The sequence below is a fragment of the Erithacus rubecula genome, assembly GCF_903797595.1.
Source record: "Erithacus rubecula genome assembly, chromosome: 2".
In the NCBI taxonomy this organism is placed as follows: Eukaryota; Metazoa; Chordata; class Aves; order Passeriformes; family Muscicapidae; genus Erithacus; species Erithacus rubecula.
This window is the reverse complement of record NC_136685.1, coordinates 101748114-101768931: the sequence shown is the minus strand read 5'-3', so window position 1 is coordinate 101768931 and position 20818 is coordinate 101748114. Positions and strand designations below refer to the sequence as shown.

The 20818-nt window shown below is 51.3% G+C and overlaps 2 protein-coding genes across 2 annotated transcripts in view; one reads left to right on the top strand and one right to left on the bottom strand.

The window, feature by feature from the left end:
- Positions 1-193: 193 nt before the first annotated feature.
- On the top strand, positions 194-17001 carry LOC306811547 (glycogen phosphorylase, brain form). The gene is made up of 20 exons (XM_079325368.1): positions 194-515; positions 2598-2699; positions 4516-4594; positions 5448-5551; positions 6878-7009; positions 9089-9200; positions 9578-9660; positions 10539-10682; positions 11030-11122; positions 11234-11380; positions 11497-11660; positions 11952-12066; positions 12774-12875; positions 13008-13155; positions 13678-13736; positions 14422-14563; positions 14872-15079; positions 15454-15588; positions 15698-15764; positions 15981-17001. The coding sequence occupies exons 1-20, from the start codon at positions 273-275 to the stop codon at positions 16131-16133; spliced, it is 2532 nt and encodes an 843-aa protein (XP_079181494.1). The 5' UTR covers positions 194-272; the 3' UTR covers positions 16134-17001.
- A 1718-nt stretch (positions 17002-18719) lies between these two features.
- ABHD12 (abhydrolase domain containing 12, lysophospholipase) overlaps positions 18720-20818 on the bottom strand; it is a 41808-nt gene continuing 39709 nt past the window's right edge. Inside the window, exons 12-14 of the mRNA XM_079325497.1 lie at positions 20154-20232; positions 19764-19891; positions 18720-19390 (exon numbers count right to left, since the gene is read on the bottom strand). Of these exons, the coding sequence (XP_079181623.1) occupies positions 19351-19390; positions 19764-19891; positions 20154-20232 (247 nt within the window). The 3' untranslated portion in view covers positions 18720-19350. The remainder of the gene's footprint in view (positions 19391-19763; positions 19892-20153; positions 20233-20818) is intronic.

Sequence of the window (20818 nt, the reverse complement as noted above, 5' to 3'; positions counted from 1 at the left end):
GTGGCTTTTAGCGCCAGAGCCCGCACGGGGGGTGGGATGAGAAATCACTGTCGTGACGTCATCCCTGACCTCTCAGCCAAGTCCTCCGGTGCCATCCCAACCCCTACACCATCTCAGTCCCCAGTCGCCCTCCCGGTCCCCTTCGGCCCGCCCCGGCAGCGGTGCCGGTCCCGCCTCGTCGCGGGCGGAGGAGGCGCAGGCGCGGCGGCCCCGGCCCTGCCCCGGCCCGGCTTCGGCAGCGGCAGAGCCGGCGGGGCGGCCGCAGCAGCGGGATGGCGGCACCGCTGAGCGACGGGGAGCGTCGGAAGCAGATCAGCGTGCGGGGCATCGCGGGGCTGGGGGACGTGGCCGAGGTGCGCAAGAGCTTCAATCGCCACCTTCACTTCACCCTCGTCAAGGACCGCAACGTCGCCACCCCCCGCGATTACTACTTCGCGCTGGCCCACACGGTGCGCGACCACCTGGTGGGCCGCTGGATCCGCACCCAGCAGCACTACTACGAGCGGGACCCCAAGGTGAGCCCGGCGGGACGAGGGGCTGGGGCTGGGCGGCTGGGCAGCCTTCGCCAAAGGTGTCACCCGGCAGGTGTCACTGCGTGTCCCTTGCATGTGCCTGGCTGTGGGACCCCTCCTGCTTTCCACTGTAATTTCTTCCTTGCGAGCATCACGATGCCTGTGTCCCTCACGCGAACCCTGCTGTGGCTGTGCCCCCAGGGGCATTAGCATGGTCGTGTCCCTTGTATGCATCTCAGCGTGGCTGTGTTCCCATGAGCCTTGCCTCAGCTGTGTCCCTCACACACATCTTGCCGTGCCTGTGTCGCCATGGACATCACCACAGCCATATGCCTTGTGCAGTTCGCCGTGACTGTCTCCACAAAGTCTTTTGCAGTCCTGTTCCACTGAACTTTGCTGCAGCATTATCACCCCTCAGACACCCCCATAACTGTGTTCCCCTGCACCTTGTCACAGCTGTGTCTCCCTGCGGTCCCGCTCTGAGCAGGTCCTTGCATGGGCCTTGCTGCTGCCAGCAGCTCTGCACACTCCAGCACAGTCACGTCCTGCACTCACACTGCTTCCGTGGTGTCCCCTGTGGGCATCATCACCTCCATGGCTCAGCACAGCTGTGTCCTGACATACTCCTGCAGAACATGCAGGCAGCTCAGCTTTGAGGCTGGAGAGGAGTTTCTTGCCTTGTGAAAACCAGACAAGCTCTCCCAGGTCACCAAACCCCAGGCTTCCTCCTGCTTGCCAAGTCAGGACAGTGATGCTGGAGATGTTGGGGGCTGCAAGACGTAATTCAGACTTAATAGTTTTGAATACAGACCAAATCCAGTACTTGGCTGGAGAGTTACAGAGAGCAGGTGTGTACTGAGAAAGGCACTTACCTCCCCAGGGTGCAAGCAGCCACCTCCCTGAGTCAGCTCTTCTCCCAAGATTATGAATATTGCCTTGACACAAGAAACAAAGTGCACTTTCATGGCAGAATGGCTGCATGTGCACTGGGACTTACACTGGTGCACGGAACTCTCCCTTTTGTCCTAACTCAGACAAATCTGTGGCGTGATCTATATTGCAACACCAACAGAAGGGATTGCACAGGTCCCATAAAGGTTCAGAGGAGCCTGAAGTGAGTTTGTTTACTGTCCTCTACCGTTAGATTTTCACTAGAAATGTGCCCCTGTGGGAGACTGAAAGGAGCAGAGCACTTGTGGTCAATGATTTCGATCTGATGAGCCCCAGGGAACAGACTGACCCTTTCAGACTCCCAGCAGAAGTGGCAGAGTGGGTAATCCTGCTGCTTAGCAGGAAAAGATCCACACTGCAGTGGAAGGAGATTCAAAGGAAAGCACAATATGAAGGCAGGTTATTTTTCTGTTAAGAATTCCAGTTCATTTACAAAAATATCCATAGTGATGAAACTTGAGTGAGTGTAAAAGTTTGCACAGCCTGTTTCTTGTCCCACAAACAGGATTTTGTTAGCATTTGCAGCACAAACACAGCTCCCCTCAAACTTGGGAGGTCACTGCACACTTGTGCCAGGAACCCTGCTGCCTAGGGGACAATTTACTTGTGCAACAGGGTGAAACAGGAGTAAAACTCAGTCTGGGGTGAGCAGGAGGATCCATGAGATGGGAGTGCTGGAAACTCGCAGGAAGGTGCTGGCCCTCAGCCCAGCTGGCCTACATGGGGCAGGGGCTTGCTCTAGCTTTTGGGAGACTGGATCAGCTTCAGCCTAGGAAAACTTTAAAAGCCCAGCGTAAACATCACCTCAGATGAGCCTAACAGTGTATAAATATATCATTCAGCATCCTAGATAATACTTGCCCTGAGTTAATTAGGGAAACACTTAACAGGCAGCGAGATTTTTCTATAGAAGGCTGTTGGCAGGGAGATATGTGGTGAAGGCTTGGCAAGCGTCCCGCATGAAATTCTTCTGACAAACAACTCTGGTGCGTGGTGTTCAGAAGCAGGAGCCAAAAGCCAGTCTGGGAAGATATCCCTACTTTGGAAAATGCTTGAGTCTGCTCTTGATTTTAAGCAGCTTTGGTGAAAGCAAAGTGCTGTGCTGTGTGTAAGCATCTAGCTTTGCCTCCCCAGCGCATTTACTACCTGTCCTTGGAGTTCTACATGGGTCGCACTCTGCAGAACACCATGGTGAACCTGGGCCTGCAGAATGCTTGTGATGAAGCCATCTACCAGGTAAAGTCCTGGGGGTACCAGGGTCTCCCTGAGGCTAAATTTTTCCACACAAATGGCTGAGTATCTTTGTTTCTCAGGGCTTCACCTGAGAAGGTTGTGTTATTTGGACTATTCTTAGTACTTTTCATTCCCTAGAGAAGACAATGGGGGGGCCTTGGGATTCCTTGGAGCTGGAGTACATTTTTTCCGAACCACCATTTCCCTGTAGTGAATGGGAGAACCCAGAAGTGTACACTGAAAACAACACCCAGTATTCTAAATGGCATAAGAGTCACAGGCTGCAAAAAGCTTTCCATTAGTAGGAGAGATGATGGTTTATCATCATGAGAGATATAGTATAATGGGATAGACTGGGACTAGAGCAGCAGAACACCAAATTACAGTTCATGCATTGAGGTATACCAGGCACATCAGCTGCCAGGTAGAAGTTGATTGGTGGGAAGGGAAAAAGGAGGGAAATAATTAGCTTGAAGTAAAATGTCCTCAGGTGATTTCCACCTGGAAAAAACCACAGGCAATCACTAACCTGATGCCACTGTTATTTACTTACATGGTTATTTGCAAGATACCTCTGCAACAGCACATTGACCATTTCTGACAGAATGTGAGGTTTTGGCTTTTTCACCCAAACCTTTTATTTTTCCTAGCTTCTCCTCTCCCCTCCCTCTGCCCCACCAGATTAATCCATGTTTCTAGCAGAAGTTGGGCACTTCACTGTCTCTCTGAATGAGGTACTACAGTTGCTGCTGAAACATCCTGGCAAGCACTTTCCCTGCCAAGAGATTGGAAAGGGATTCCAGGGAGGCACCTGTTTTCTCTCTGAGGTATTATTCCTCAGAGGGCAGGCTGTTTTTTTTCAGGGAGCACCCTCCAAGTGCAAGATTTCTGCACTTTCTAAGTGCAGATTTGGCCCAGCATGCCAAGGCTTCCCTTGCTGTAGCCTCCAGCATGTGGAACTCATCATGGCCAGGTTGCTTTTGAAGGTCTCGTATCCAGCATGGCTCTGTCACTGAGAGAATTTGTCTCAGTTTTTGTGTCCCCATGCACTCTGTGCATGAGGCTTGCCCATCTTGTTGCTGCAGATCATTGAAGTGCTGGGAAAACAGTTTGGGGAACAGCCATGGTATTGGCTTGACATCCTGTTGTGCCCCCTGGCACCAGGATGAGCTAGAGCTGTCCCCTGAGAGTCTTCACCCCTGGACTCCTGGAGAGTCCTTGCTGCTGGCAGCCTTAGCCTTCATCTGGCAGGGGCCACCAGGCCATAGAACAAATGATTCAAGAGATGCAGGCAACCACTTCCAGCCATGGACTGCAGCCAAGAAGCTCTGTGGCAGGCTGGGTAGGATGTGGGAAGCACAGAGTGATGGTAAATGCTGCAGTCACTGCTGCCAGCCTGACTATGACCTTCCTCAAGGACCCAATGGCCATGGGCAGAGGGATGACCTCCCATACCCAGGCAGGACTCAGGTGTCCTTTGCACACTGGTTTGACCATTCCCCCCAAATTGTCTCCAATGTCAAGTTTGGTCAAAGGGCATCCTGACCTGAGGGGCTGCCACGGCATGAGTGTTTTGTCTGAAGTCTCTGAGGAAACCTTCATGGGAAAGTGACATTTGGTGATGGGCTGAATTGTTTTCCAATCAACTGGGCTGCCCAAGGACTAGGGGCTGGTGAGATGCTTTATGGGGAGGGATGCAGAGACCTTATGGGCTTAATTTCTCTCAGTGGTTTTGGGATGTGTGTGTCCTCCTGTGGAGAGCAGCTCAGGACATGGGGTTTTATTGGTGACATGCTCTGCCGTGGTTCTTCCCCAATAGCTGGGTTTGGACTTGGAGGAGCTGGAAGAAATTGAAGAAGATGCTGGACTGGGAAATGGAGGCCTGGGCCGCCTGGCAGGTAATACAGGGTGAGGGGAGTTTCCACCTCGTGCAGAGTGCATGGAGACCAAAGGTTGTGTGGCTGTCACAACCTCACCACTGGCATCTGCCCCACAGGCCTTCAGCAGTGTGGGACTCTCCTGCCTGCTCCTGGCTGGCCAGAAACATCCCCTCCCTAATGAGAGCACGCTGGAGCTGTAGGTGTGTGTTCCACAGTGCAGCAGGGTTGTGGCTGGAAGAGGCTGTCTGGAGCCTTTCTCCTCACCTCCCTGTGAAACCTCTCACTTAGAGGCACTCAACAGCTCTCACACAGGCAAATTGTTGGCTGCTATTTTAGTCTGCCTGTCCCATGGGACAGCTTGAGATGAGAGCTCCCCAGCACAAAGTAAATGCTGGGGCTGATCTTTACCAGATCTGCCTGGATTGAGGGCTGGAAGGGTTTCTTTTGGAAGCAATAGTAGTTAAGTACCTGGTGGTGCAGCAGGTTGGGGTCAGAAGCTCTGCTTTACTGGGCAGACAAGCTTAGAGCAAGACAAGTTTAGAAGAGCTCTCACTGCAGCAAAGCTGGATTTGGGGTTTTGGTGACCAACAATTCTGGGGGTTTGTGGTCGCTCAGCAGGATGTGCATAGAGTCCTGCTGCAGACTTGTCTTTTGCCTCCCTTCTGCACATGAGTTTTCTCTGAGTAATAAACATTTCCAGCAGCACTGATGTGGCAGCTCCTCATCTCCATGCACAGCACACTGTAGCACATGCAGCAAGCGAGGAGTGAGGTTCCTTGCAGAGTGCCAGTGCTCTGCTCCTACAGCCTGTTTCTTGGACCCTTACAACCTATTTCCTGGATCCTTCAGCCTGTTCCTTTGTCTCTTACAGCCTGTTTCCTGGACTCCATGGCCACACTGGGGCTGGCAGCGTATGGTTACGGCATCCGCTACGAGTTTGGGATCTTCAACCAGAGGATTGTTGATGGCTGGCAGGTACTTGGCAAACTCAGGTCCCTCTTTCTCCCTCTCTTTGATGCTACTGACAAGGCCTGAATGTAAAAGGCACTGCAGTGCCTTGAGCTGCTGCTAAACTGGGCATTTGAGTCCATCACTGGGCAAGATGATGTGGGAGTTGAGCCACAGGGCATGGCTGAGACCAGGGGTCTGCCTGCCTGGATATCCACAGTGCAGCTGCAATAACCCCAGAGTCCCATCCAACTTGGCAGTGAGTCAGCAAAGCAGTGAGACTAAGAATGGAGATGTGCCTAAATATCTCAAGGTGTCTGGCAGAGGATGTGTTTGGTCACATGGAGCATAGGCAAGTACCTGGGGTGATTGCTGCTCCTATGGGCTCCCCAGTCAGTGGCAGACAGGGCTTAAACAGGGATTTTTCCCGTAGCATTAGTGATCATACAATTTTTCAGTGAAAATAGGCTAAAACACTGCCCCAGCTGGCAGTTTTCCTTAGTGTGTGGCTGGAAATGGTTTTCATTAGGAGACTCACCTTGCTTTGGTGTATAAAGTGTCTTTTTCCCCTAAAAATACCACTCCATAAGTCAGGGACCATGAGAGGTTTGAAGGTTGTTGTTTCCTCCTTCTCCACAAAGAAACTGCAGTGCTGCAATGCTAGGCCCCATAAATGGTGAAAACAGGGAGGGGAAAGCTTCCCCTGTATTTGACTTCATGTTTCTTAAAAAAGAACAGGGATGGTGGCATGCAGGGCTGTGGCCCTCCCCCTTGCCTTGCCCCTCCTTGTCCCACTATCTCCCCCTTCCTTTAAGTCCCTCCCCCCACAGCAGAGAAATTCATAGAGGCACAAAGCATCTCTGGATAACACCAGCCTGGGTGGCTCTGATGGATTCACTTCCCCATTGCTACAGTTGTGAGCTGAGAAGAGAAGCCCTCTCTTGGCAGAGGGCAGAGCAGTTAACAAGGCCTGGCTTACAGGGTGTGGCTTGTGGCCAGGAACAGCGCCACTGGGAGCCACATCCCACATATTCCACGATATCCACAGTCAAACTGGCAGTAAAGGCCTGGAGTGCTGTGGTCTCTGCAGTTTGGATGGCTTAAACCTTAAAGCTCCATAGAGGCTATTTTATTTATACCAGCTGGGATGCACTCATCCAAGTTTTGGAAAGCCCAGCTATCCTCTAGAGGCCTCTGCATATCCATTTTTAAATGGATTTCAGCAAAACTTGCCAAAACTTTGCTTTTAAGCCGGTCTCCCTTCAAGGAGCCATGTTCAGCCTTCAGTGGAGCCATGAGCCACTCCTGAAGCTGCTCCTGAAGCCGCTCCTGAGCCCAGCTTGCCTCTTGCAGGTGGAGGAGGCGGACGACTGGCTGCGCTATGGCAACCCATGGGAGAAGGCTCGCCCCGAGTACATGCTCCCCGTGCACTTCTACGGCCGTGTTGAACACACTCCTGAGGGGGTGAAGTGGATCGACACCCAGGTACTACCATTTGTCTCCCTGCTGGGCTGGGGAAGGCCAGGCAGGGTAACCTGGGCTGCCTGAGGGCTTCAGGCTTTGTTTCTCTCTCCCAAACTCGCTCTGCTACTCTTGCAGTTACAAAGGTGACTTTGTACCTTGTAGAGTTTGGGGATATAAAAGTTTTTGTTGAATTGTTGCAGCGGGATTTGAGAAAAAGGAGGGATCTGTTGATCTCCAGGGCAAAGCCCCACAGTCTTGCGTGGATTTATGTTAGAGGAGAATTGTAGGATCCTTGCACGCTGTTTCTGGCCATTTCTCACTCACACCCTATTGATTTTCAGGTGGTTCTGATGCTGCTGTTGTGCAGGGGCATGGAGCAATCCTGTGGGTGTTCAATTCTTATTATGAGAACAAGTTGCTCTTTCCCAGAGCAGCCCAATGGGCAGAATGCTGTCAGGGAAGGCTGGAGGTGTGGATTCCAGTCTCCAGTTTGCCTGGAAGGCTTTGTTTTGTGGCATCATGGAGCACAGACACTCCTCCAGCCTCTCCCACAGTTGAGGAGGTAATGCTGTACTTCAGGAGCTAGTGCTTGTTCAGGCTACTGCATCATAGGTGTATTCCCATGTCACTGCTAATGAAGGCATGGATTTATTAAAAGGATTGGAGATGCTTCAGCCTCTCCTCTGTAAGCACTGCTCAGGGTGGAGGAAAGAAGGAAAGCCAATTTCTCTTGATTGAAGATGACCTAGCTTTGTTTCCATAATGTTCAGCGGTCTCTCAGCCTGATGAACCAGCTCAGTTAATCTGAGGAACTCACAGTCATGGAACCCAGCCATTCTCTTCAGCACCAAGAGATGAAGCTCAGCTAGAGAGTCACCTGGGCCTGCTCAGAGGAGAAACAAAACATTTTATTTCTGGTTGTCAGAAGCTGTGCAGTGACCTAGTCCATTGCCAGGATAACAGTGCAGGGGTTCAACACCACAGCCCCAGCACAGTGAACATTTTGGAGGTGCTATGCCAGAGCTCTCTGGTCCCCAAGTGCAGCAGGCATCCATCTGGCGACCAAGTGCCATTGCATTTCAGCATGCCTTTCTTCTGATCCTACTGGTAGTCTGGGGTTTCCAGGAATCCCAAACACTGCTTCCTACAAGGAGGTTAGTTTTCAGTTAGTGCTGCTAAGGGAACAAGTTGGAAAGGTTCAAAAAAAGCCAAAGATGCAGTCTCCAAATATAGCATGGCTGAGTTCATGTGATGTGTGCCCCAGTCCCTGGGCAGACTCCCTGCCTGCTTCCATGTTCGGAGCTGGTAACAGCAGCTTGGAGAGCCTGAGCTCTTGCTTATTCTCCCCAGAGGGGAGGTGTTGCTTATGCCAGCATAAAGAGGCTGTTCAGGACCAACATGCTGATCTTCCCAGATTTTCCCTGCTGTGTGAACTGGGTTACTCCCTTGTAGCCATGTGTGCAGCCTCCTGAGGCTTAAGCATCATCTGCAAACTGCACAATGAGTTTCACACTCATGTTCAGTTCAGGTGCTAGAGATCTCAGTGGAGTTATCCAGGCAGGTTCAACAAACCCTGAATATTGGGTGCATGGCTCTGGAAATGGTGCAGCAGTTGTACGGTTTGGTTCTGGCAGGTTGCAGAAGGTTGATGGGCAAGATTCAGGCGGTGGCATTAATCCTAGATGGAAACACAAAAGTCCAGGCTGCCCTGGCTCTCACTCAGCACAGACAGAATCACAGTGAGAGTGCTTTCAGTGCTCTGATAGCTACTCCAGTTGCTACAGGAAGGTCAGCAGGTTTCTTGCAACTCTCTCTTGCATTTCATTGACGGCGTTGAAAGTCAAGCTGGTGAGTAAAGCTCCAGACATCTCTGCTCCCCCAGTGAATCAATGAATGCTTTCTCAGTAGCTGGTGGAAGTGCCCATGGCAGCAGGGAAGTCTGTGAAGCTCAGCAAGTGCATTTTAGTGAGCTGAGATTCCTTCCACAGCCAGGACTTGTCTTTGTCCTCCAGATTCTCCCTGCAGTAGTTTCAGCCACTGTCCTATATTCTCTGAGGCCACTGTGCTGTAACCAGAGGGGAACCAGACTGTATTTTTCAGGTTGTCCTTGCCATGCCTTACGACACCCCAGTGCCTGGATACAAGAACAACACTGTGAACACCATGAGACTCTGGTCTGCTAAGGCACCAAATGACTTCAACCTCCAGGAGTGTAAGTGCTGTCCCTCTACTGCCTCTCCTCTGGCCAGGCTTGGACACAGTTGTCCCTTTGTGCATGACACCTGGCACAGCACTTCACTTCTGGCCTGTTTTGTGTTTATCTCCAAAACATAGCACTGTGTGCACATCCATGGATCACACTACTCCTCAACTGCTTCCAGAGCCCTCATGCACCAGGACACCCACCTGTCTTCTCCCGTCACTCTAGTGCCTTTCACACATGTACATTCCCATCCTGTTCCATTAATACCAGCCTGAATATTCCTGTTAAAAAACCTCTCTACAAGAGAAGAGGGAAAAGTGTGGTGTCAGGGACCTGCCTGAATCTCTACAGCTGCCTCAGTGCTGTGTGTATTTCTCTTCCTGCAGTCAATATGGGTGACTACATCGAGGCAGTGTTGGACAGAAACCTAGCAGAAAACATATCCAGAGTCCTGTACCCAAATGATAATGTGAGTGACTTGGTTGCCTCTCTTTCTCAGAATCATCCTTCCTGCAGTTGTATCTCCTTGTTTGCAAGCACTGGAAGGCCATGGTTATGTGATGCTTGTTGCTCTGCATTAATACAATAGGTTGTCCCTATAATTCCCAGGGAACAGGTATGGCTCTGCTGGCTCCAGAGGGTCTTTGCTGACTGATTGGCAGTTAAGAGTGTGGCCCATATGATGTAGCTGCTCTGTTCTGTGCTGCAGGGAGGGGAAGACATTACTCCTTTGACTTCAAGGCAGTTGCTGGTTTACACAGTGAGGACTTATTTCCATCCCCAGTTCAGGGGATTTCTCACTGCAAGGGCTGTCCCAGGCCAAGCACTCACTGGGCTCTGGGTCCAAAAGGGAAGAGCCCTCATATCTAGTCATGGATTGGCATCTGTGCTGGAAAAGCAAATCCCCTGCACTTTACCCCACATCCTATCAAACCTGCTGGTGTTTTTAAATAGACCAGCACAAAGCACAGTGTGTGTGAGGCAGCTGGTGTGTCCAGAGACACTTCTGGCTATTGCAGAAAGCTCAAAATCCTTGTCCAAAAACCCTGCAAAGGATTTTGCCATTAGGGAGGGAGTTGTGCTGGCTCTATAGGGGTAGTGGATGGGGCAGGCTCTGTTGCTCTCTCTCGAAGCAGCTGTTTGGGATGCCAAGCCGCTTATGAGTCCCTACAGCTGCTGTCCACATCAGAGACATCTGAGAAACAACCACATTTGCCCTGATGAGGAGCCAAATATGGGAAGCCTGTTGTGAAGCCCCTCGGGGTGGAGACGAGCATCTCCAGAGCTTTGGCTGCCAGGTGGGGATGGCAGCTGCAGCTCTGATGGATGTGGTGACCATACTTGCAGTTCTTTGAAGGCAAGGAGTTGAGGCTGAAGCAGGAGTACTTTGTGGTGGCTGCCACCCTCCAAGATATCATCCGCCGCTTCAAGTCCTCCAAATTCGGCTGCCGAGACCCTGTGAGAACGTGCTTTGAAACCTTCCCAGACAAGGTGAGTCCGTGGGCAGAGGCACTGAGGGAATTTCAGCCACACCTGCCTCTCATGAGGGAGAGCAGGATGCTCAGGACTAAATGGGGGCATTTATATAAACATCCTGGCAACTTCAGTTGTAAAACAGATGATCTCTAGGCCTATTTTCCCAGGGAAAAAAATTTGCTATTTGGAGCAAAAATTGAAAATTTTTAATAGCTGAGAGATGTCTTTCTGAGAAATGTCCTGTACTGAGAGGTGTCTGGTTGTGGGTTGTGAGAAGAGGCTTGGGGCTGACCCTTAGCCCAACCTCATGTGTGCAGGGCACTGTCACTGCCAGAACTGAGACCAGCAAGTCTGTGTTGCAGGTGGCTATTCAGCTAAATGACACCCACCCTGCCCTGTCCGTACCAGAGCTCATGCGGATCCTGGTGGATGTGGAGAAAGTAGACTGGGACAAGGTGAGCAGAGCTGGGAGGACCATAGTGAACCTCTCAGGGGAAGGACCTGTGGGGTTTCCTTTTCGCTCTTGGCCTGGGTGCACGTGCATTAACCTGTCATCTGTATTGCAGGCCTGGGAGATCACAAAGAGGACCTGTGCCTACACCAACCACACCGTGCTGCCTGAAGCCCTGGAGCGCTGGCCGGTCTCCATGTTTGAGAAGCTGCTGCCGCGGCACCTGGAGATCATTTATGCCCTCAACCAAATGCACCTCGATGTAAGGGGCTAGTCCCAGGGTGTGGGAACACTGGGGGTCTTGGTGTGACCAGCTTCAGGATGGAGTGCTCCTAGGTGCTGTGGCTGTGTCACTCATGCCCCTGTCCCCGCCTGCAGCATGTGGCAGCTCTGTACCCCGGGGACATCAACCGTCTGCGGAGGATGTCGGTGATCGAGGAGGGCGACTGCAAGCGGATCAACATGGCTCATCTCTGCGTCATTGGCTCCCATGCCGTCAACGGCGTGGCCCACATCCACTCCGACATTGTGAAGAACTCAGTGTGAGTTGGGACACATCCAGGCCTGCACCCTCTGCCATCACTAGGCTTTGCCTGTTAGCTGGGAAGGGTTAGCTGGGGCAGCTGATCTGCTTTGGTTGCATTGCTGGGGAGACTCTCTTTGGAGTTGGCGAAACTCTTGGCAATTCAGCTGAGAAAAGGGGTGAGAGGCAGCAAAGAGATCACAGCTGTTACAGGGAGATTGACAGAGCCTGCCCTGAGGAGTGCACACTGGGGGGGCCCAGCTGTAGGTGTGGGTGGTGGTGGGTGGCTCAGAGCTCCCTGGTGTTCCAGGTTCAAGGATTTCTATGAGCTGGAGCCAGAAAAGTTTCAGAACAAGACCAATGGGATCACGCCGAGGCGCTGGCTCCTGCTGTGCAACCCAGGACTGGCTGACATTATTGCTGAGGTGAGTGGTGAGCATGTGAAGTGAGGGGCTGAGCATGATCCCTCTGGTTGTTTCGTGTGGTCTCGCCCTGAGGGTGACACCTGGCAGCTCTGTGGGGACAGCCTGGAAGGACCATGCTGTGATACTTGTAGGTGTGAGATTGGCTGGGCTCTAAAGTTGATGGTAAAGAGTTGGCCAGAAAAAAGCTGCAGAAACCTGGATGTGATCCCTGCCCTGGTGGGGACTGCATAAAGGCACAACCACGGCATGTCTGGATAAGTGTTCTGCTTCACAGGCACAAAGGAGCTTGTCCCATGGAGGCCCAGCCCCAGTTCAGTCCCTTGTATATTCCAGGCCCTTTAGAACAGGTTTTAACATCACACTGCAACATGCCGTGGCTGTATATCGTCCTGCAATTAAATGTATCTTCATGTCCTTGCCATTGGTTTCTCCAGGTGCCAGGAGGCCATGGCACACATGCACACATCCTCCCTCTTTCTGCTAAAACTCCTTGAGAGAGGGGGACTTGTCCAAATCTTTGCAAGTGACCTGTTCCACTGGGTTTCTTTAAGATACAGAGATATAACCTCATGATAAGAAACCATGCCTCTTTTCCTGGCCACACTCCCCTTTTCCAGTTCCCAGTTGGGACTGTGGCACCTCTGCTGGGGAAGGGCAGTTGTGGACTGGGTGAAGTGTCCAATGACATTCCTGATTTGTTGTTTTAGAAAATTGGTGAAGGCTTTATCACAGATCTGAGCCAGCTGAAGAAGCTACTGGAGTTCATTGATAATGAGACCTTCATCAGGGATGTGGCCAAAGTCAAGCAGGTAACGTGCAGTGGAGGTGGCTGGGGGAAGAAGGCTAAAAGCACCATGCTGCCAGGAACATCCCAGCAGCAAATGCTCACTTCTGGTGCAAGCCCTGGGAACTCATGATTGATCCTTGTATTTTTCTGCCAGGAGAACAAGCTGAAGTTTGCAACCTACTTGGAGGAGCAGTACAAGGTGAAGATCAACCCTATGTCGATGTTTGATGTCCAGGTGAAGCGAATCCATGAATACAAGCGGCAGCTGCTGAACTGCCTGCATGCCATCACCCTCTACAACCGTAAGTCACCCAGCCTCTCAATGCCAGGGCTTCTCTCCAGGAGGGACACTCTCCAGAGTGTCTTAAGGGTCATACAGAGCACTGGGGAAAAGCTCACAGCCCAAATCTCCAGCCCAGGTAACTTCCACACCTGTTCTGCAGGTGGCAAGACTGACCTGGTGCAAGTTAATACCCCATTTGCCATTTTATACTTGGGACCCCTACCCATTCCCAAAGAGAGGCAAGTCATTTCAGCTTAGTATTGTTCTGGCTTGAGTAGTTCTCCAAGGATCTGAATCCCCAAGGATTCTGTGGCCATTTTTTGTCCATCACATCTCCAGCAGATGTCTGTTGGGCTTCAGGGTCCTGCAAGGTTGATGGGTCCTTGTGAAGTGTGCTGAGATCCCAGCCCGCCTCTGATCCAGGCAGTAAACTCTGCCCAGTTTTATCTTCAGTTCTGAAGACTTCTAATTTTATTTTTTAAGATCAAATTTGAGCTTTCAAATTTGGAAAAGTTTTGAAGGAAGATCCCTTCTCTTTCAGGCATCAGATGTAATCCATCCAAATCCTTTGTGCCCAGGACGATTATGATTGGAGGAAAGGTAACCTGCATTCCAAATTTGGTGCATTCGTGGCTCGGGGGGTGGGTGGGGAAGGTTCTGTCCCCTTTCTGTGGCTTTGCTGGACCTGCTTTAGATTAGCCAGCAGCAGGGAACACCTCCATGGACTAACTGGACTGAGCAAGGTTCCATCATTATTACCCCATGGCTCAGGACTTCTCCTCCCAATAGGGTGTTTTCCTAATTCACAGCTGGAGAATTAGGATTGTTCAGGCTCTGGGGGGACTTCATTCTAGTCTTTCAGTGTTTCTTTTAAGAAAGATGGGGACAAATGTTTCAGTAGGAGTTGTTGTGATAGGACAAGGGATAGTTGTTTTAAATTGAACAAGAGTTAATTTAGATTAGATCTAAGGTGGAAATTTTTTCAATCAGTGTGGTGACCCACTGGAACAGGTTGCCCTGAGGTGCTACTTGTTCCATCTCTGGAAACACTCAAGATAGGTTGGATGGGGCTCCCAGCAACCTGGTCTAGTTCATGTCCTTGCTTATTGCAGGGGGGTTGGAATAGATGTCTTTTAAAGGTCCTTTCCAACCCAAACCATGCTGTGATTCCATGTGAACAGCAGAGATGAAGGTCAGACTCACTGCAGTGAGGACCCCGCAATGGAATCCCTCATGTTCTCCCTTCCTTAAAAGCCTTCCCCATTTCTGGGCTGCTCTTCTTCAGGCAGCCCCTGGCTACCATATGGCCAAGATGATCATCAAACTCATCACATCCATTGGTGAGGTCATCAACAACGACCCCTATGTGGGGGACAAGCTCAAGGTCATCTTCCTGGAGAACTACCGGGTATCCTTGGCTGAGAAGGGTATGTCTGGTCTTCTATAAGCACATGTCAGAAGCTGGGCATGCCCCAGCTGAGCCCAGGAATGGGCTGGCCTAAGAGGCAGTTGTGGCAGGATGCCTGGCTGTCCCCTAGGAAAAGCCTGAAGGCTCCACACAGGACAGGAAGGCAGCTTCATGCGGGAGTGGCAGCAGCTGCATGGGGTCATGGTAAAACTGAGCCTGGCCCCAGAGTTGTGCTGTTGGGCTGAGGGCAAGGTCAGAAAGGCCACTGGCAAATGGTTGTGGGGAGCTGCACTGTGGATTAACTCCTACCTCTCTTGCACCTGGCAGTGATCCCAGCAGCAGATCTGTCTCAGCAGATCTCCACAGCTGGCACGGAGGCCTCAGGTACTGGCAACATGAAGTTCATGGTGAATGGGGCCCTCACCATTGGTACCATGGACGGGGCCAACGTGGAGATGGCTGAGGAGGCAGGCGAAGAAAATCTCTTCATATTTGGCATGCGGGTGGAGGATGTGGAGGCCCTGGATCGGAAAGGGTTGGTGCACACCAGGGCTTGTCAGAGGGGGATGCAGGGCTCAGCTCTGGCAGGAAGAGCCGTGTTCTCTGGGAGGGACACCTTCCTCTCTGAGAAGCTCTGGAGCAGGAATAAGCAAGGGGCTTAGATCCTTGCCTTAGGCTGCAAGGATTCAGCTTGGCCAGAACACAGTGGCTGTGAGTGGGACGTGGCACAAAGTGTATCAGACACCACTGCTGGTCTGAGCCATGAGCAGGGTGCTGTGATGGGCACAGCTCTGGGAGCAAGGCCCCTCACTCAGGAGCTGCCCCACATCCTTGCCTGCCCTCCCTGCCCCAGACACGAGGGCCCAGGGAAGAGAAGCAGTGCCTAGAGCCTGTCTGTGCTGGGCACAGGTACAATGCCAGAGAGTACTATGAGAGCCTGCCTGAGCTACGCCATGCCATCGACCAGATCAGCAGCGGCTTCTTTTCTCCTCGAGACCCCGGCTGCTTCAAGGATGTTGTGAACATGCTCATGCATCACGACAGGTGAGTCCTGGGAATCATCCTTGTGCAGGGGGGAGTCCTGCCTGCACATGGGAAGATGTCTGTCCTGCCTGGAAGGCAAACCCTAGACAGACTCTGCTTTGGGTTTCAGGTTCAAGGTGTTTGCAGACTATGAGGCCTACATTAAGTGCCAAGGGGAAGTAGACCAGTTGTTCATGGTAAGACATGCCCGCTGGCATCTTTGGTAGTGGGAGGACTGGGGGTAACTGGGATGGGTGTGCTCCAGTAGAGCCTTAGGGACACTGCAGTATGTGGGGACCCTGGGGCAGGCTTCAGCAGCCCCACAGTGGTGTTTTAAACCAGCCAGCTCTGCAAGGCTGCAAGCCAGGATGGAGCTGGGTGAGCAGCTGAGACATTGCCTCTCTTCTTGCCAGAATCCCCGTGAATGGACAAGGAAAGTCATCAGGAACATTGCATGTTCGGGCAAGTTCTCCAGTGACAGAACCATCACGGAGTATGCCCGTGAAATCTGGGGGGTGGAGCCTTCTGCCACAGCAATCCCCCCACCCAACCTGCCCCGAAACTGATGCAAGCACCAAGGGAAGGAAGGAGGGATGCGCTCCCATCGCAGGAGGCCTCACCTGCATTTCACCACCAGTCAGATGGGTTCAGCTCTGCAGAACCAAGGCCTTTCCCTCAGAGGGGTAGAAGGATGCTCTGAGGAGGAGCCTTGACTGAGGAACAAGAGCTGGGGGGCAGGAGAAAGGACCTTGTGTTTGCACCTACCTAGCCTGCATGTGCTGCATAGTGCTTTTAGTGAGATGACCATGTATGTCTTTCACAGCCGTACTGCATGCTTAACAAGGGCTTTCCAAGTAAACCCTCCCCACTGCTGTGTGCAAGGGCCTGGCCTCCTTGACCCTGCCCCACAATAGGATTAGCCAACACAGAGCTTGTCTTTCTCCTCCGGGGTCAGAGAGGCAAATCCCTGCCCATCCCCTGCTCCAGTATCACCTAAAGAAGGGGGAGCTGGCTGTGAAAGCAGCAGGCCCCAGGGCAGGCAGCAATGTCAAACACTGTACCACAAGCAGGAGAGCCTGGGATCTTCCTTGCCACAGAGCTTACTGTAGCCTCCTACCACACCTCTTTCCTAACTAAAGGCCCAGTAACCAAGCCACTCCAGGGATTTTTAGCCTCCATGTCTGCATAGGGAGGGCTGTACCTGCCACTGCCAGCTGGGTGACTAAGCCTGCTGGCTCTTGGCTTTGCAGGTAGAGCGGGGTGCTCCCCAGGGGTGAACATAGATCACATCCCTGGCACTCCTCTGTAGCAGGATCATGCTGCTCCACCTATCCCTCCCAGTGCTGGGGTCACAGTTTAACACCCATAGTGCTGTGTAGTGCATCAGTACTACCCTGTTTGACACCAACTCATTAAAACAACCTGAACACCTGCTCATTTGACTTTGGACTGACTCGTGACTACCCCATGCCTCTGGGTTCAGGCTGCAACAAGTTCAGGCCACAATGCCTGAATCACTGCTGTCCTTCCCCAGCTGTGGCTCCATGGTTTGTGGTCCCTTGCAGCTGGCAGGGCATTGGCACCAGCATGGAAGGGCAATATGCCCTTGATAGGCTGACTCTAGGCTCTGGGGTGGGGGTTAGTCTTGGGCTTGCCCTACAAATGGCACACAGGGTTCCTGAACTAGAAATCACACAGGCAATTCCCATCTCCACTATTCCCAGGGGAGAAGCAGAGTCTCAGGTGCAGCCAAACTCCAGGCACAGACCCTCTGGGCTGCAGGAAAATCACTCCCCTAGAGCTGGCAGCAACCACAAAGATTTGCCCAGTCCCAGCTGCAAGCTCACCTCCCACACACAATCCTACTGCAGCCCTACCCTACAGCTGACATGCTCAATGTGGGCAAAATGTCCCAAAAACTGGTAGGTAAGACTGGTTAAGCTAAAGTGATCAGCAGTCAATGCCTTTATTAAAACTACACCACTTTTAGATAAATAGTCCATTTCAAATTTCCAAGCATATCACCGGCCTGCTAACAGGAATGGTGGTGGTGGGACCACCAACAGCAGCAATTCTTGTGAGCTGGATCCCACCTCTGTCCTACCAGGAGGTAGGAAGGCAGCCAGGCCCCAGCTCAGGCTGCAGTTTGCCACAAGCCAGCTGCCAGCAGCAGCATTAACTGGAATGTGCGTGTTACTCTCCAGAGCCAGGTAAGTCTCATCTGTCAGTGCGATAAATTATGGTTGACACACTGGCACTGAAGTGGCACAGCTACCTGATGAGTATCAGGGGTCAAAAACTTCAGGGACAACCGCACTAATGGCAGAATCTTGGTACTAGAACAAGCTACTGTCTCTTTTGTAACTAGTATGAGCCTGCAGATATAACTCTGATGCATGCTGAGCAGTTTATTACTATGTATACACCCTTGACCAGACCCCTGGGGCAGCACAATTCCGCCTGTGCATTAGTGGCTAAACCTACAGCACCTGGTACTGTCTGTATGGACTAACAAAGGGAAGGACCACAGTGAGGCAGTGTTCAGAGACACTCCTCTTTCAGTGCAGAGCTCTCCAGTGGCAGAAACCAGCCCCCCTTCTAGCCCCTAGCAGGGCAAGGACATCCCCAGAACCTCGCCTTGTAGGAAAGGCTCATTTCCACTTCTGCCTCCTGGAAAACAGCTGTCAGAGACTAAGATGTCCTACTGGAAGTGCACAGAAGGTGGGGGGGAGAGATGGGGAATGGTACCCCAGACTTACTTTGCATCACTGCCTGCTTTTAATTTTAATGTGGAACAGTATTGCCACCAGGACAGAAAAACCTGACCCAAGGAGTTGAGGAAAAAAAAACCCCTTGCCCTTCTCACCAAAAAGCAGCACATGGCTATCTGGATGTGTACAGGGGTAATGGAAGATAGCCACTCCAGCAGCCTGGGCACACACTGTTCATGGAACATTAGATCAAGCAAAACAGTAACCTCACACTTTCTGGCTTGAACACCCAAGTCTGCACTTTATATACATGTGTCATTCCAATCCTAATAGGAAGTACTTGTGAAGAATGAGAGCAAAAAAATGATGTTGAGAAGGAGAAAGATACAGGAAGATTAAAAGGCACTAGCCTTTCCCATTAAATAGATGTTTCAAAAGGAAGAACAAAAAAATACCCTTTCATTTTATTTCCAAATGTGTGGAATTACCTCAATGCTTGCAGCACATTATGACTGAAGAGCTAAATAAAAATACCTCTCACTACCTGGATCCTCCATGTATTTGTAATTACAGCCACTGATCAAAAAGGAAAGGCAAAACATGTATTTTCTAGAAAGAGAACACCTCAAACTCAAGCAAGACAACTGCAGTAAGGAGACATGGCAAAAGCCATTTGCCTACAAACATATCCCTACATGATCCAAAAATAGCAGCAGTGTTTAGAAGTGAAAGAAACATCCTCGGTCATGACAGTGTCCTAGGAACATCTGTCCTCAGCAGTACCACGAGGGATGGGCAAGGCTTTGCTGCACCTGCATTTTTCATGGTTTGGTACTGGCTCCTGGGTTGCTACCACCCCTCTATCCAAGTCCAAAAAAGAAGCCAACAACTTCCTTCTGCCGTCTCAGATGCTGATGCCAGAAGCTGGAGTTGCCAAGGATACATATCAAGATGGGAATCCCTGACCTCCTCTAGTGCCAGGGATGCAAGAATGGCAGACTGACCCACAGGGAGCAGCGAGGAAAAGGAAAGAGAGGAAGGAAATGAAAATCTCTGTGCTGACAAGCAGTCTTCAGTGACGATGCTCATGTTCAGATTTTCCCAGGAATTCCCTAGAAAAGGAAACGACCGTGACACTTGGCTCTTCTATACTCTGGTGCACGCTACAGCCTGCAGGTCTTCCCATTCTCCCCTGGCCAAATCCTATGGCTCACACATCTGCAGCTACAGGGAACAGCACTGAGCTTTGCTCTCACTCCCATCAGAAGTTCCCACTGACAGAGCCAAACTGAAGCTCTTCCAGAGCATCCAGCTCACAGAAGAGATGAGCCAGAAAGTGCTCCCAGATTTCTGTGGCTCCCCTTCCCAAAACCTGCTTTGCAAGGAGGTGGAGAGCTCTGGCTCCTGTGCCAAGGCAGCCCCGGTATCTCCCCAGCTGTGTAGAGCAAAGGGTCTGAGGTGCCCAGCCCAGCCCTGCCCCATTACCGCAGTATCCGAGGTAGCTCTGGACTCCTGTAGATGTACTTGTGCCGGTAGCCAAGGTCTGTGTGGAAGGGCACAAACTGCACCTTGTAGTCCCGGAAACTCCGCGATGTGGCTGCGATGTTGTAAAGCTGAACCCAAGGGGAGGCAGGTGAGGGACTCGTGCCACTGCAACCCAGCTCCCCCTGCCAAACCCACAACCCCTTCAGGCCTGGGTAAGGCTTGAGCAGCTTTGGTAGCTCCAGCCTCATTTCATTTCTGATTTGCCACCTCCAACACTACAAAATCTGCAGTCCCTGTGGGCTGTGTGTTTTACACCTTTCCATTACTGACATGTTGTTCTATCCACACCCATTCCTCCCACCAGATCAGTTTGCAGAGCCATGTGTGTACCTTTTTTCCCAGATGAAATGGTACCACTGGATCATCCTCAGCATGAAGGATGAGAAGGGAGCAGGAAATGTGTTTCACACTGTAAAACAGACAATGTCACAAAGGCTCAGAGCAATCCCATCATTCTGACACCAACACACAGACATTTTTAAGAAAACTGACAAACATGTCCTGTGGGTTATTAACTACAATTTAAAACCTTATCTGGGCACCATTCATTTGATTAATAGAAAATTTACCAGTGAAAGATATGCTCATAATTTTTTTTTGCTGCTTAGACCAGAGAAAAGTAGCTTACTCCACTGTAAATCATCACAGCCCCCCGCCCCCCACGTCTGGTTTGGTTTCAAGACTGCAAACTTAGGATGCTCAGGCTCTTTGATTCAAGACTCATTGAAAGGAAACAATGTGATTACAGGCAAGGTAGCTTAGGCAAATACAGAGCAAAGAAATCTTCCCAAACCTTCCTTCCATGTTCCAATGCTACTGTTTAACGTGTAAGGTACACTTGAATGGCATGAACCAAATCAGCATATCCCTGAGCAGTCTCTGTTCTCTCTGTTGCATCTGTCCTTACTCTGAACAATTGAAAAAGACAGAGCTCCACTGTGCTGCTCCTAGGGCTGTGAAAGCAATTGAAATCACTCCAGTAAGAGCAACGCAGC

What these genes read in the sequence shown, in the direction of transcription:
- LOC306811547 (XM_079325368.1), top strand. Translation starts at nt 273, where the DNA reads ATGGCGGCACCGCTGAGCGACGGGGAGCGTCGGAAGCAGATCAGCGTG. An exon ending in GTGATGAAGCCATCTACCAG is followed by an intron (nt 2,700 to 4,515) that starts GTAAAGTCCTGG and finishes CTTCCCCAATAG; the next exon opens with CTGGGTTTGGACTTGGAGGA. An exon ending in AGGCCTGGGCCGCCTGGCAG is followed by an intron (nt 4,595 to 5,447) that starts GTAATACAGGGT and finishes TGTCTCTTACAG; the next exon opens with CCTGTTTCCTGGACTCCATG.